This window comes from Rhinoraja longicauda, chromosome 9 (assembly GCF_053455715.1).
Source record: "Rhinoraja longicauda isolate Sanriku21f chromosome 9, sRhiLon1.1, whole genome shotgun sequence".
Taxonomy (NCBI): domain Eukaryota; kingdom Metazoa; phylum Chordata; class Chondrichthyes; order Rajiformes; family Arhynchobatidae; genus Rhinoraja; species Rhinoraja longicauda.
The window spans coordinates 9690766-9706425 of NC_135961.1; the positions used below are offsets into that span (position 1 = coordinate 9690766).

The 15660-nt window shown below is 40.9% G+C and overlaps 1 protein-coding gene across 2 annotated transcripts in view; it reads left to right on the forward strand.

The window, feature by feature from the left end:
• Positions 1-15660, forward strand: part of fancl (FA complementation group L) — a 62267-nt gene that overhangs the window by 24827 nt on the left and 21780 nt on the right. For both annotated transcript variants that reach the window (XM_078404769.1, XM_078404770.1), the window contains 3 exons: positions 1501-1598; positions 11817-11913; positions 14072-14140. In XM_078404769.1, coding sequence (XP_078260895.1) covers positions 1501-1598; positions 11817-11913; positions 14072-14140 — 264 coding nt within the window. The remainder of the gene's footprint in view (positions 1-1500; positions 1599-11816; positions 11914-14071; positions 14141-15660) is intronic.

Here is a 15660-nt window from a genome sequence, read left to right on the forward strand (position 1 = left end):
CAAGATTGCCTGCTTCCACCTTGAGTCATAGAGTTATATGGCATGGAAACAGTCCCTTCGGCTTAAATAGTCCATGCTATCAAACAGTCTGCCTGGGGTTGCCCCATTTTGCTGCATTTGGTCCATATCCCTTAAAATCATCACTGTCCATGTACTTGTCCAGATATCTTTTACACCCTGTAATAGTACTCGCTTCTACCACTTAACGGTGTTTTAATTTGTTCCTGCTTCAGCACTCTTCATATCTTCATATCTTTACATTCAACATACAACTGTTCTGGCCAGCCTTTCATCTTGTACACACTTTACTTACTCAGCTTAGCTGTGTTTTGCAAGTCCTAGATAACTCCTTCAAATTACCATCCAAAGTTCACTGAGGCACATTCTGTGTTGAGTCATGTTTTGTTTTCTTTAACATGCTTCCTTGTTCTTAATAACTCCCTCTCTTCAGACGCAGATTATTGATATCTGCAATGTCCTCGATTTCAGCGATTTGGATGTATTGACCTGTATTAGCTAAACAATTCTCACTAGACCGCAATATTCCCCTGGAGGGAGGGGAAGTGGTGGAGACCAAGGATGGGTGTGGAGAGGATGTGAATGTGAGACGGTGTCTGCAGATGGGGAAGGTGGTAGTAAGTGTGAGGGGAACCTGGGTGATGGTAGGGGTTGTGCATAAGTTGATAGTGATGTTGCACATAGAAGAAGAGCAGAACCAGTGCGTGAGGAATTCCTGGTGCTGAAAGGGAGAGGTTGAGAGAAGGTTTGGGGACAGTGAGGAACACTGAAGGAGGTTGGAAGGTCAGAGAGATGCTGTTGATGACTGGCCATGGAAGCTACGAGGTTCCATTAGCAAGGCCGTTTGTGCTTGAGCCCACCTGTTTGTCTATGTGCATCCGCTAATCTGTGGGTGAGTGCCAATGTCCATGGAGTAATGTCCATGTGGAATGTAGACCATCATCCTCGACCTCGAGGGATAGCCATGACGACGACTTGCTAAGTAGTACATCGTCCGACAGACAGATCAAAGAACTGAAGTCACTTGTCAGGTTTTAATGCCAGAAAAGTTTAATTTGATCTCTAGTATTTTGCTTGGCCTGCCAACTTACTATTGTCGACGTTATCTCTTAGCACATATAGGTTCCTATATCATAGCTGTTCTTTTTCCTTGGAAAGTTGCAACCAGATACAATCTTGTTAAACAAATGCTTCACACTATGATACCTCCATCCAAGACCAAGCATGATTTAAATCATTTGAAGTTATCATTTTGTTTTGAAATTTAGTGCTTGTGCTGTTGACCTGACCTGAGAAATTAAGTTTATTATGTATAAAGATTGGTAATTTCCAGTGACTGCAAAGCCTATACCTAAAATATTATTGTCTTAACCACAATATCCAAGTCTTACTGCAATGTGTTATACTGGCAGAATTGTGGTCTTCTACAGAAAGTTTTAAGTCTGTTAAATGTGTGGAATGATAATTTCTCTCTCTTTACAGGAAATTGCATTAAGAAACAAACATGAGCTGCAAACTCCCCCACCTCCACAGTATTATGCACAGCTTATTAAAGAGATTGGAAATTTGGGTTGGGATAAGTAAGTCATGGTTTATTTTAATTCTCTTATCAATTAATTTGCATGAGCTTGTGTTTATAGTTTTTACAATATCGCTAGTTTGAAAATTGTATTCATCATTTAATATTTATTTTAAATATTTATTGAGGATAATGGGCACAACAGCGGGATTCGTATGTTCCTCATGTATCGTGCTGATTACCATCTGGCCTGTGTCTTTCAAGATGATCCTTTTCCATCTTTTACAGAATGCATACTTTTGGCCTCTGCATGGCCCCTGGTGGTTCAGGAACTGTATTGCTAGAGGCTACATTTTAATTTTCCCTTTACTATCTTTCCCATGCCATTGCAGTCAAGGAGAGACCTAATCAAGATATTTGGTTCCCATTATCTTGATTTGATAAATGCAGATAAACTATTTATTCCTAGTTGAGGACTCCAGAATAAAAAGCTTTATAAAACTGAGGTAATTTTGCTTGTGAAGCAGAATAGATTTTTGCAAAAGGAGGGTAGAAATATTAGTTGCTGCTCAAATAAATTATGGATGTGGTGTTAGTTGAAATTTTCAATACTGATCTTGATATATTTTTGTTGATTTAAATATTCTTTTATTCAAGGGAGATATGGAACAAAGATGGGTAAATAGAAACATTCTGGTTCCTAGCACTTTGTGGGAGCAGATTTAAGCTGATATTATTCAGCTAAATTAAATCATCTGCACTGTATGATCATTGTTCAGGTTTGCATGCAGAATTTGAAAAGTTGTTTGCAAAATGTTTGATCTGAGAGATCTGCTACCTCTTCAATACATTTTGCTTTTTAGCAATTAAATTAATATTGAACTTTAAATAAGTGTAGATTATTGGAAGTTGTAAGGTCTGGGGGAAATCCGGTACATGACTTGTTTCAGTTCTCCCAAGGAGCTGCACGTATAATGCCCTGTATCTGTATAATGCCCTGATCTCCCTCTATCTTCCTGTCTCCACCTATATCCTTCCTTTGTCCGACCCCCGACATCAGTCTGAAGAAGGGTCTCGACCCGAAACGTCACCCATTCCTTCTCTCCCGAGATGCTGCCTGACCTGCTGAGTTACTCCAGCATTTTGTGAATAAATCGATTTGTACCAGCATCTGCAGTTATTTTCTTATATTATGCCCTGTATCCAAGTGGATGACAAATTCCATTGACTTATCTCCTTTTGCCTTTTGATTCTGCAGTTGGAGTTATCGATGCTCATTCCTCTTTCGATTGCTGTTCCTTGCAGGAAACAAAAAAAGGATGGTTGCAGGACTCTCTGCTTGGTGTTTATTATCTTGTAAAGCAGTAGAAATTGTCCTAGCAGCATCATTTAATAAGGTGAAGTCAACCGGTCTATCATCAAGATGTAGACAGCCAGCAGCTCCAGTGGCAAACGGGCACATCATCCTTTGCCACGGAGGTCGTTGGCTGTCTACATCTGGGACATACATTTTTTTAAAGTGTAGATCCTGGTGCACTCTGTTGATGGAGCACAGCGTCCAGCGCTTTGGCATGATTGAGCGCAGTACAGAGGCTGGCTCATTGCCGACAGTCTGCTGCACTTGCAGAAAGGCTTTGGTAGCCAACAGGGTCTGTCCTGGACTCACCAGCTGAAAATCACTCACTGTTGTCACAACAACTGAATATTTGTCAATGTCTTTCAGATTTGTTAATTAATAATTAACTGGTAATTACTTTGCTAATTAATAATATTTAACTGTCCCTGGACAGTAATGTCCAGGAACAGTTAAATATTGTTAATCATGTTTTATTAATATTTAAGACGTTAAAATCCCACACAAAAAGATTAATAACATTGAAAATAGGAATTGTTGTGTTTGTGCCAGGTTTCAGATTTCATATTTTCTTGCAAAATAGAAGACCATTTCAACCATGACTAACAATTCAATTTCCCCATTAATTTTATCTGTAACCTCTTCTTGCCATATTCCTATCAGCTCCTCCCTGATTCTGACACTCATCGATACAATGGGGACAACTTAGAGTGGGTGATTTACTAGGCTGTGCAAGGAAACTGGAGCAAACAGACGAGCATTACACAGTCACAGAGAGAATATGCAAACACTATTGGCTGCACCATGCCATCCTAGATGAAACCTGCAAAATCCTCTACATTTGTAAGAAGGGTAAGCAAACCAATGTCAGTATCCTCTCCTGAGGTGTCATTCCCAGTTTTGTGGCTTTTGTTGCACTCAATTAGCTCCTTGAGCAGACCTCATCATTCACATGCCCAATACCAGATTTCCGAATGAGCATTCTGATCTGAGCTCTATTGTGGGAAGACGTTCCCAGGTGGACAGATGAAAAGATTCAAGGATGTAATCAAGGATGTAATCAAGGCTTTCTTACAGAGATGTAGCATCTCCATTGACTCTTGAAAATCTTTGAATGGAGGAGGACCATTTTTTAAATTGTCTAATAGCACTTTATTGTCACGTGTACCTAGATACAGTGAAATTGTAAGTTGAATACAATTCAGTAAAATCATATTACAGACGCTCCCTGACTTTTAGTTTAGTTTTAGAGATACAGCGCGGAAACAGGCCCTTCGGCCCACCGAGTCCACACCGACCAGCGATCCCGCACATTAACATTATCTAACACTAGGGACATTTTTTACATTTATACCAAGCCAATTAACCTACAAACCTGTACATCTTTAGAGTGTGTGAGGAAACCAAAGTTCTTGGAGAAAAGTCACGGGGAGAACGTACAAACTCCGTACAGACAAGCACCCGGAGCTAGGATCGAACCCGGCTCTCTGATGCTGTAAGGCAGTAACTCTACCTCTGCGCCACCGTGCCAACCCAAATGACTTGTGTAAGGGTTACATCCCACGGCCTCTTGTGGAAGTCAGATGTTACGCAAGTTGGAAATGAAGTGCTACCGTGCACACGTAAATTTACTCTTTGATCGGGAGACCACATGGGCGGCAGTGGGCTTAAAGAAATGTTTGTGTAAGTGCGAGTTTACGCAAGTTGCCTATTATGTAAGTCAGTGAGTGCCTGTCTACTTAAATCATATAAGTACAAAAGTTCAATGATTGTAATATAATAATAGTAGACTTCACCGAGACAGTACACAAAGAGTTCTCAAGTTATAGGAGTAGAATCAGGCCATTTGGCCCATCAAGTCTACTCCGCCATTCAATCATGGCTGATCCCTGCCTCCTAATCCCATTTTCCTGCCTTCTCCCCATTTATAGTGGCATTTTAGGCCTTTCAAGTTTTAAGTTCTTAAAATAGTATCTTATTTTGGCCTGAAAGGCCTGTTGTCCTGGCGGCAGCACTGGGTCTTGGTTGCGGAGATCGACCTTGGAACAGGACTGGCGGCAAGTCGATATCTATGCTGAGGAACTGCGTAAAAAGGAGGAACAACAGCACCCTGAGACCGTTGGCAAAATTGCAGCCTGAGGGGCATGTTGCAGCTGGGTGGCGCCACCAGCACTGGCTGCCTCGCCAGCAGTCTGTCTGTCCTTTCTACTATTTTTTATTATTTTAAGTATGTGTTAAAGTATGTTTTAGTGTTTCTTGGTTTGTTTTATGTGGGGGGTGGGGGGGGGGGGGAATTGGGGGAAACTTTTTTTCAATCTCTTACCTCGACGGCGATGTGGTTTTTCTCCGTATCGTATCTCCGTCCCCCACCGCGGCCTAACGTGGAGTGGTGCGGCCTTCCCTGGCGTCCGTGAAGCCCGCGGTCTCTGGTAAGAAGAAACCGAATCGGAAGCTCCATCCCGCGGAGAGAGTTTCAATCCGTCCGGACGCCGGAGTTTCGATCATCCCGACGCGATGGCTCGGACCGTCGGCAGTGGCGACTGGAGGATTCAACAGCCCCGACCGCGGGTGAACAAAGAGGAAGATGGTTGAACTTTATTACCTTCCATCATTGTGAGGAAGGTGGATGTTTATGTTAAATTTTATTTTATATGGCTGGTGTCTTGGTGCTTCTTGCTTAGTATGGCTGTATGGTAACTCAAATTTCACTGTTCCTTAATTGGTACATGTGACAATAAATTAAATCTTGAATCTTGAATGTCGGGTAGGTTCCAGAACAGGCAATGGCACGTGGATGTTGAAGATATGCCCCAACATAAAGTTGGTGTAATTTACCTGTTTGCAGCAGAGGATCTCTTTCATTGCAGCAAGAACTGTCATCCACTTGAAGTGCCAATTGTTCCCCATGTATGCCAGTTTACAAACTATCATCTACAAAGCTGAAGACAACAGAAATTGTATTTGAACCCTTGCATCAGTGCAGATCTCATGTATTTGATGATTTAACTAAAATGTAGATGGTTTTGAAAGGGCACTAACAGCATAAAATAAAATAAATTCAAACGTCAAATTGGTCACATCTCTAGTATGATTTCAAATCTTTTTGTTTGGAATTTTTAATATTTCGATTTTCTGTTTATGCTGAAAAACGATGAGATAAAATTAGTCCCTTTTTGACCAATTTAGAATGAGTGCTTGTAGCAGCGATCTTTACTTTGGAGCAGGTCTGTGGTTTGTATTCCTTTGTGGTGTCCCAAGTGACCCTGCAGTCTTTTTTGCACTCACTGCACTGTGTTCCTTACAGACCTGCTCAGCCTGGTTTTTAGCACTTGTTAGAATTGGACCATTTGATTCTTTGATAATCTTGATTTCAGAAACATGCACATAGATGGCTTTATAACTTGCTCTGCAGTGAGTGGTATTCTATTTGGAATCAGTCTATTATTGTTGCTTATGGGCCAGGTACCTCATTCAATATTTTCAGTTAATCTTTTGCCTTCTTCATTGGAAGCTGATATATTGTTCATTTTTAAATTAGTACGTTATTTAAAGTCCTGCAATCGAGCAACAAAAGTGAAATTTCAGTCTTATTATTCAATACGAACTATGGAATGCTACGTGTTAAATTGTAATCATGCATGCAAAGGGAGTCATGATTCCTGCTGTGAATCTGCTGAAGGAATATATTTCTGAGAAATTCAATGCAGCCTCGCAACTTGCCTGTTATTACCGATGACCAAATCTCTCTAATAACCATATTCGACATAAGGTGAATTTACTGAAGCTGCCGTGGATGGATGAAGAGATGATTTAAATGAGAAGTGACAGAATGTGATCATGGGGTGCTGAGTAGAGACTTTTTAGTTTCTGTCCTCATCAACGGGTGAAATTTAAAAACTGACCAAGCTTCCAAGCTTTGTCTGTAATTTATTTGAATTTATGATTTTTTTAAAAAGGGTCTGGCAGAGGATAGATAATGTTGACTGGTGGGCATTGACTAGTGCCAGAGTTCACAATCAAAAATTGTGTAACTACTTACCAAAGCTAGATCTTTATGCTGAGTATAAGGTATTGGACCAAAATAGTGTTGTCATATCTTGTTTGCACTGTCTCATTTAACAACAGCAGAAAGTGAACGGCTTATTTAAAGCAGTGTTCTCTGTTCCATAAGAAATGGTGCACTAGTCAGTTGAACTGAAATGTTCTAATTCACTTAGTGGGTGCTTTGAAATTTCTTCAAAACATTACACACGACTGACTCAGTTTCCGATTTGGTCATAGCATTACATTGCATTTTTGCAGTGGAGAAACAAAGGTGCATTTCACTCTTGCAGTTTCACAAATGAAATGGCACATTTTGTTCCTGCTACCTCTGATATGAAACAAACCATTATTTCAGTACTATCGGTAATTGTTTTTTGTCTTGTCATTTGCATAGTATATCAAATATATCCAATTACATGAAAGAAGTAGAAGTAAAAAAACACTCCAATATTTACAAAACTATTATTTCTTGGCCTGAGGTTTGCCCTTGAGATGGGTATGACCACATATTGCGGGTATTTTAACATAATACTCTTAACATTTTACAAAAATGGATATATGCTACATTATTGTAAGGATATCTGAACAGGAGACAGATAACGTTTAGACCATGAGGTTATGACTCATCTCTACCTTGGATTAGCTGTCTCAGTATTTAAATCAATATTCTTGCTTACCTAAATCTCAATGCTGAAATTATTAACAATTTCATCCTTTAAGAGAGTTCTAAGTGTTGACTGTCTTTTGTACCTAAAATGGCTTGCTGATATTCTTCCATACCTTGCTCTTTCGGATTCAGATTAGTTTGTTAAATGCACCAGGGTGCAATGAAATACCTTGTTCATGTGAAGCCCACAGAGTAAACATTATACATACAGTAATAATAAATAGAACAATAAGTGCAATGATGAGTGCAAAACAGCAGAATTGTGAAAGATTGTAGCACAGAATGGTGCCGGAGTGTGTAAGGTTTTGCCACCAGCAGGACAGCATAATCTTAAATATACCTGTTTTAAACTCCAAACCTCCTGCTGCATCAGAGGATCAAACACTCAGAATGACTGCTACTCCACCATCAGATATACCTATTGCTTCATCCCTCACCCCACTGGAAAATTAGACTTCCTGTGTTTATGCAGCTTCTGAAGAGTGCAGCTCCAGCAAAGAGAATCGTAAAGAGCTAGTCAGGCGAGGCAGAGGAACAACTACTTGGACTCGGTAGACTGGGATATGTTCAAAGACTCGGCAGTGGACCTCAACAGACACACCATGTTGTCACCAATTTAATTATGAAATGTTTGGAGGCGTGTACTCCTACCAAAACCGTACGACTGTTCCCTAACCGGAAGCCTTAGATGAACCGGAAGATCCACTATCTACTGAGGAATCAACCTGCTGTGTTCAAGTCAGGTGATCAAGAGTTGTACAAAAAGTCCTGGTGTGACTTCCAGAAGACCATTGTAAACGGAATGAGTCACTTGCAGACTAAGCTGGAGGCTCAGCGGGGCGTTCAATTGTGGCAGGGGTCGCACGCCGCCACTTCCTTCAAGGTGAAACCAAGCAGCCAAGTAACAGCGTCACATTTCTCTCCGACCGCTGAGTTACTCCAGCAATCGATTTAAACCAGCATCTGCAGTTTTTTTCCCCTACACATCAACGCCTTCTATGTTCACTTCGAAAGGGAGAGAAAACTGTATCTTCATGAGCCACACAGCTCCTGATGACAATGTGATCTCAATCTCCGAGGCCAATGTCAGAAGGTCCTTCAGGAGGGTTAACCCTCGAAGAGTATTGTTACATGTTCAAACGCACAGTGAAATTCATTATTTGCATACAGTCCAGTAAAATATTGCCATACCCAAGCACAATCCCCGATTAGCAAAGTGTACAGAAATAATCTACTGAGCCGGCATGCAAGAGACACTGTGTTTTGGCGCTAATTTCAAACTCCAGTCTGCGCTCTAGGTATTACCAGCATTGGCCAATCCCAGCAAGCCCCAGGCTGCTGAGGGCCACCAGCCATTGCCTTCCTTCGACGTGTCGATCAACTAGCAAACCACCGTCAATCTCTCGCGTTTGTGCCCGAGAGGCGCCTCCCACAGCTGACCGTGAGTCGCGGTAGGCCAGCGCCTTGCTCCAAACCCGTCACGTCCATTGCTATTGCCAGCTCCGTCCTCCCGGTCCCTGGGCTTTGGGGGACGAGCAAGCGCTGGGTCGGTGGCTTCCCACATCCAGGCTGTAGTAGTGTGGGAGCTTCTGGGAGTTTTTTAGGGACAGATCTTAAATATCTTTTCTGGAATGGGAACGTGAACATTGAAATGGTGTTTTAATAATTGCTCTTTGAACACCTTGGCTTTCAGTGATGCGTCTGGGCACGCATGTCTTCTGGTCTCTACACTTTCCATTGTGTTCTGTCTGTCTGTGTATCTGTCTAGGATTCAAAGGTGGTGATTTTTAATTTATCCACTTTGAATGCAATCTATTTCCAGATTTCACCACACATTGTATCCATGTGCCCCTGTACAATTTCCCCTTTTACCTATGCAGTCCATCAAGCTTTTAACAATAGTGAAAAGTTGAGACCCAGTTTCTGTCTGCTCATTCATACTTAAATGTGCAGCCATTCCTTTTCAGATGGTACATTGACAAACTGCATAACTGACACTAAAATGACAGGTTTATAGTTTTGTATTATTTGCCTTAAAAAGCCATAACTTTTGTAATTTTATTCCTAAATGGCAGTTTTGAGTCTGGAGAACTCTGTAATGCCAACTAAAATATTTATAATTTTCTATTCTGTTTTTTATACTACTTGGGTTCGAAACTGTCTTTCTGGTCTTGAAAAAATGTATTTCTTAAACCTTGTTATTTTTATCAAATAACAAGTTTGTTATTTGTTTGATATCTGTAAGTTTCTTGTACTTCCTTCCATAATGAAACATGTACAACATATCAAAGGCGTCCATTGGTTAATTGGCTTCTGTAAATTGCCCCTAGTGTATAGGATGCAAAACTGGGATAACATTGAACCGAGGTTTGGCTAATCATTGGTCAGCACGGACTCGGTGGGCGGAAGGGCCTGTTTCCACTCTGTATCTCTAAACCAAACTAAATAGATTGTTGCTGAGGAAGGATTCTGCAACGTGGTTTTCGAAATTGATGCTTGCTGGGAAGAAGCTGTCCTTAAACCTGGACGTCTTGGTTCTTGGGTACCTGTGCCATCTTCCCCATAGTAGCAGTGAGATGAGTGCGTGACCAAGATTGTGTGGGTTCTTGATGTTAGCTGTCTTTGAGGAAGCACTCCCTGTAGATCTTTTCGAAGATGGGGAGGTCAATACCCATGCTGGACTGGGCAATGTCCACCACTTTATGCAGCCTCCTTTATTTCTGGGCGTTCAAGTTACCAAACCAGGCCATGATGCAGCCAGGCGGTGTGCTCTTTACTGTACACGTGTAGAATTTATTTAGAGTATATGCGACATGCCAAATCCCCTCAATCTTCGAGGGAAGTAGAGGTATTGATGAGCTTTCTTTGTGATTGTATCAATGTGCTAAGCCCAGGACTGATCTTCAGATGTGAATGCCCAGGAACTTGAAGCTGTCGACTCCCTCCACTGCTAAGTTGCTGCTTTACAGCGAATGCAGCGCCGGAGACTCAGGTTCGATCCTGACTACAGGTGCTGCACTGTAAGGAGTTTGTACGTTCTCCCCGTGACCTGCGTGGGTTTTCTCCGAGATCTTCGGTTTCCTCCCACACTCCAAAGACGTACAGGTATGTAGGTTAATTGGCTGGGTAAATGTAAAAATTGTCCCTAGTGGGTGTAGGATAGTGTTAATGTACGGGGATCGCTGGGCGGCACGGACTTGGAGGGCCGAAAAGGCCTGTTTCCGGCTGTATATATATGATGATGATGAAAATCAGGAATCAACTCCTTGATCTTGCTGATGTTGAGAGCAAGATTGTATTTCTGGCACCATTCAGTCAGATTATCGATCTCCCTTCTGTACTCTGACTCATCATTACTGATTATTCATCCAACAACGCTTCTATTGTTGGTGAATTTGAAGATGGCGTTGGAGCCATGTCTGGCTATACAGTCATGGGTATAGAGAGAGTAGAGCAGAGGACTGAGCACACTGCCTTGAGCTGCTCCTGTTCTGATGATCATCGAGGCAGTGTTGTTGCCAGTCCGTACTGACTGGTCTGCCCATTAGAAAGTTGAAGATCCAGTTGCCTAGGGAAGAGCAGAGACTCAGTTCCCTGAGTTTGACAACATTTGGAGGAGCTGATGGTGATAAACTCTGAGCTGTAGTTGCTGAACTACATGCTAACATTTGTGTACTTATTGTCCAAGTGTTGAGTGGAGAGTCATTCTGGAGAGTAGGGATGTGGAGAAACTGTGGACCAATGATCAGTTTTGTTGAAAATTTAAATAGTTTGCAGGACAAAAGCCTTAATGACAAGAAGCATATTAAACATGAATAACTTTATAAGCTAGAAAAAAACATCCTGCCTGGCCTAATGCAGTATAAAACTGCAAAAATTGATCAAAGGACTGACAGGATGTTTTATGTGTGCATAAGTAAAGGCTGACAGGAACCTGCTGTGTGTGCCAAAGGTACCCATGATGGAAAACTGAAACATGGTGCTCACTGACCACAGCGTGAGCCTTGACACAGATCGTAAATAACTTTCTGATATATGATCGCATTAAGCAGCAGACTGGTGTATTAACAACAGTAAATCTGCGACAGGAGAAATGCTTGGCACTCAAGACCTTGTCTTTTTGATATTAGTTTCAGATTAATAGGAGTAAAGCAAACACTTCAAATTGCTAGTAGACTTTGATTTCATAAACCTTTCATATATTTTCTACTCAGGCTTGCTTATATGGATACAGAGTTCAGGACCATTAAGCTGAAGGCTGAGGATTCTGCAGGTCGAGAGCATATGATCACAATTAAATTAAAATCAAAGGTGAGGAACTGGTAATGGATTTAAAGTTGTAACGTTGGGATTTCATGTGAACAGCAGTTTAGAATATTATTTTAAAACGAACTGGTATTGGGTCAGGAAGATGTATTTATTTACCATGGCAAAAGAGGAATTAGATATTATTTAATCTTGCATTTTTATCCTACTTCAATTTTCAAGCTGCAGACTTGTGGGGGGAAAAAATGCCTGATTCAGACTTGCTTTTGCATTTTTTCCAGGAGTTGATTCTCTATCAGTGCAATTTAACTGTTTGGAGTAAATTAAATTGTATAGCACGGCCCTGATGAGCCTTGACTTTTTTAAGAGCAAGAAATTTATATTTTGAGAATTTGATGTAGCTCTGACTGTCATTTGATCCATTTGGGCAGCAAAAAATATGGGAACACTCCACCTCAAAGTTGCCCTCCAAGCCACCCACCATCCTGTAATGGAAATATATCTCTGTTCCTTCTCTGTCACTGGAACAAAGTCCTGGATCTCCCTAACGACACTGTGGGTCTACCCATATATCAATGATTGCAGCGGTTCAAAAAGGCAGCTCACCGTCGGCTTGTCAAGAGCAATTAGGAACAGGAAATTGAATACTGGCTCAGCCTGCAAAACCCCATCCGTTGAATGATTATTTAACAAAAAAAAGTTTATTTTACAACCATGCAAACTGAAGGTGGATCAATCTCTGGTGTTTGTAATAATGTACTTGTGTCAGCAACTCTAATGTAGAAAATGTATAGTACAGCCCTGACTTGCCTTGACCAATTCATCAAGCACTAGTTCTGCCTTGGTTGCACCTATCAGATTCAGAATCAGAATCGCCTTCATTGTCATCCAAAAAAACATGTCTTTGGCCGAAATTCCGTTACCCATAGTCCAACAATGAGAAGCAATAAAAATAAAGCAATAACACATACAATCTCAAAACCAACACAAAACAAAAAGAAAAAAAACCAAACATCCATCACAGTGAGTCTTCTCCAGTCACCTCCTCACTGGTGGAAGGCCAGAATGTCTTTTCTCTTCCCTGCCGTCTTCTCACACGGTCAGGCTGTTGAAATTGCCACGTTGGGGCTCCCGACATTGAAGCCTAACCCAAGAATCAAAATCTTTTAGGGTTGATAATAATTAACAATACATTGTGAAGCCTTGTTTAAACTTAAAACAAAACTTTCTGGCTATTATACAGTGCATTGAATTTCAGTCATTATTTCCTGATGAGGTCAATCACGAATTGCATTTTTTAATACTAATATGTGTGCTTATCAATTTGGGGAAGGGAAATGGGTAGGAGGGCAAATCGATCTATGAAATCATGAACTGAAATAATATGAATGCTTCTGTATCTGCACCAATATCTCTAATCGGTTATCAAGTCAAGTCAAGTTAAATTTATTTGTCACATACACATACACGATGTGCAGTGAAATGAAAGTGGCAATGCCTGCGGGTTGTGCACAAAAAGAATTACAGTTACAGCATATAAATAAAGTTAATAAGTTACTATTAGTGTCGACAAAAATTTAGTCTCTGGGGTTATAAAAGTTGACAGTCCTGATGGCCTGTGGGAAGAAGCTCCGTCTCATCCTCTCCGTTTTCACAGCGTGACAGCGGAGGCGTTTGCCTGATCGTAGCATCTGGAACAGTCCGTTAGTGGGGTGGCAGGGGTCCCTCATGATCTTGCTTGCTCTGGATCTGCACCTCCTGATGTATTGAGTCATAGAGCATGAAAGCCAACCTACCGTGCCCAAGCCAACCATCAGGTTCCTCTGTTTATGAATCTTGTTTTCTGATACTCAGTCTGTAGTCCTTTCTGCAACAGCATATCATGCACTTGTAGGAATATTTCTTAAGTTTCATAAGTACCTCTTCCATCATTCCCTCACATGATGTGTTCTAGATTTCAATCACCCTTTGGGTGAAAACTTCATCCTCCAATCGTTTCTAAATATCCTATCCTTATCCTAACCTGAGTCTCTTCTCCAATACTATTTTTATAAAATAGCTTCCTCAAAAGGCATGTTCAGATGAAATTGTGTGGTAAAGATCAGTAAACAAATTCAGAGATCAAATGTCTTTTGTTTTCCTTTTTGTGACACCTCTGTTAGCAAATTAGTCCTCATTTGATCTCCTTTCTCTTTATTTTCAGTATCCAGCTGAACCACCTGACTGTGCCACAGATTTTCCTGTTCCATTTGTGCTTTCTTGGACGCATGAGGTACTGGTCAAATTCTGAAATCACTGCTGTATATAATTCATCTTATTCTTGTAGTATCAAAGAGCAATCCTTTGGTAAAACTGTCTTTGCTGTAACTGAGTCAACTTTTAACATTAATTTCTCTAAACAAGATTTATTCTGATGAAAACAATAATGAAAGCATCAAAGTCATTTGTTTGCTGGTGACTCCCATGTGTCTATGGGTCTCCCATGGGTCTGAAGAAGGGTCTCGACCCGAAAAGTCACCCATTCCATTTCTCCAGAGATGCTGCCTGTCCTGCTGAGTTGCTCCAGCTTTTTATGTCTACGGTTTAAACCAGCATCTGCAGTTCATTCTTACACACACACTCCCTTGTGGTATATCGAGTTCATCTAATAATTAGTTGAACTGTAGAAATGAAATAAGTTCCTGGTCTTTGATCTTTGCCAAAAGATGGATGAAGAAAGTTGGTCAGAGTTCCTCCTCCTGAATCTCAAACAAACATCCATGGGCTGATAGAATTTGAGTGAAGAAACATTGGGTTTGACTATGATCGGACCATGTACTCCAAATGGCTGGCGCTAAGTTATAGCGGTAGCGCAGCGGTAGAGTTGCTGCTTTACAGCGAATGCAGCGGTAGCGCAGCGGTAGAGTTGCTGCTTTACAGCGAATGCAGCGCCGGAGACTTAGGTTCGATCCTGACTACGGGTGCTGTACTCATATCATATCATATCATATATATACAGCCGGAAACAGGCCTTTTCGGCCCTCCAAGTCCGTGCCGCCCAGTGATCCCCGTACATTAACACTATCCTACACCCACTAGGGACAATTTTTACATTTACCCAGCCAATTAACCTACATACCTGTACGTCTTTGGAGTGATCATGGTTCTACTGATGTATATAATTAGCAGCAGTGACCACTCCTTGGTACTGTGGAAATAATGTAACATGACAATTTTTAAAAGATGCACCAGTCCATTGAAATTTGTTTATTTCCTCTGGCTTCATTCTGGATCAAACACTTGATTACTTTGATTCTGCTGCTCCAATCAGATATATCTACACACCTCCAACTGAAACATTTTGATTTATCTTGACCCTGTATTTTTACATCATCAGAACTAATCTTTCCTGATACTTTATTAGCATTATTTGTTAGATGAACAATTTAGGGAATTCTGAGTAATCTGTAATTAGATAAAATTGTCTATTGGTGAACAAGTAGAATTATAAATTGGTCTTAATGCATTGAATGATAATGAGCAAGGTGCCATTAGTTTTGTCCTCTTGAGTTGACAAGAATTTTTTTATCCTTCTTGGAAAAAACTTCCAAACTCTATAAAATATTTGGGTGTGGAGGAGGTAGGTTGGGAAGCGAGAAGAGAGGAAGTTTAAAAAAAAAAGAAGGAAAATGGCGGAAATAGTTTGCAGAATATGCAGTATTCAGGAAGAAACTGTTAACATTTTGGAGCAATGAACTTTCATCCAAACTAGAAAATGTCGGGGAGATCTTCCACAGTTTAAGAAGGGGAAAG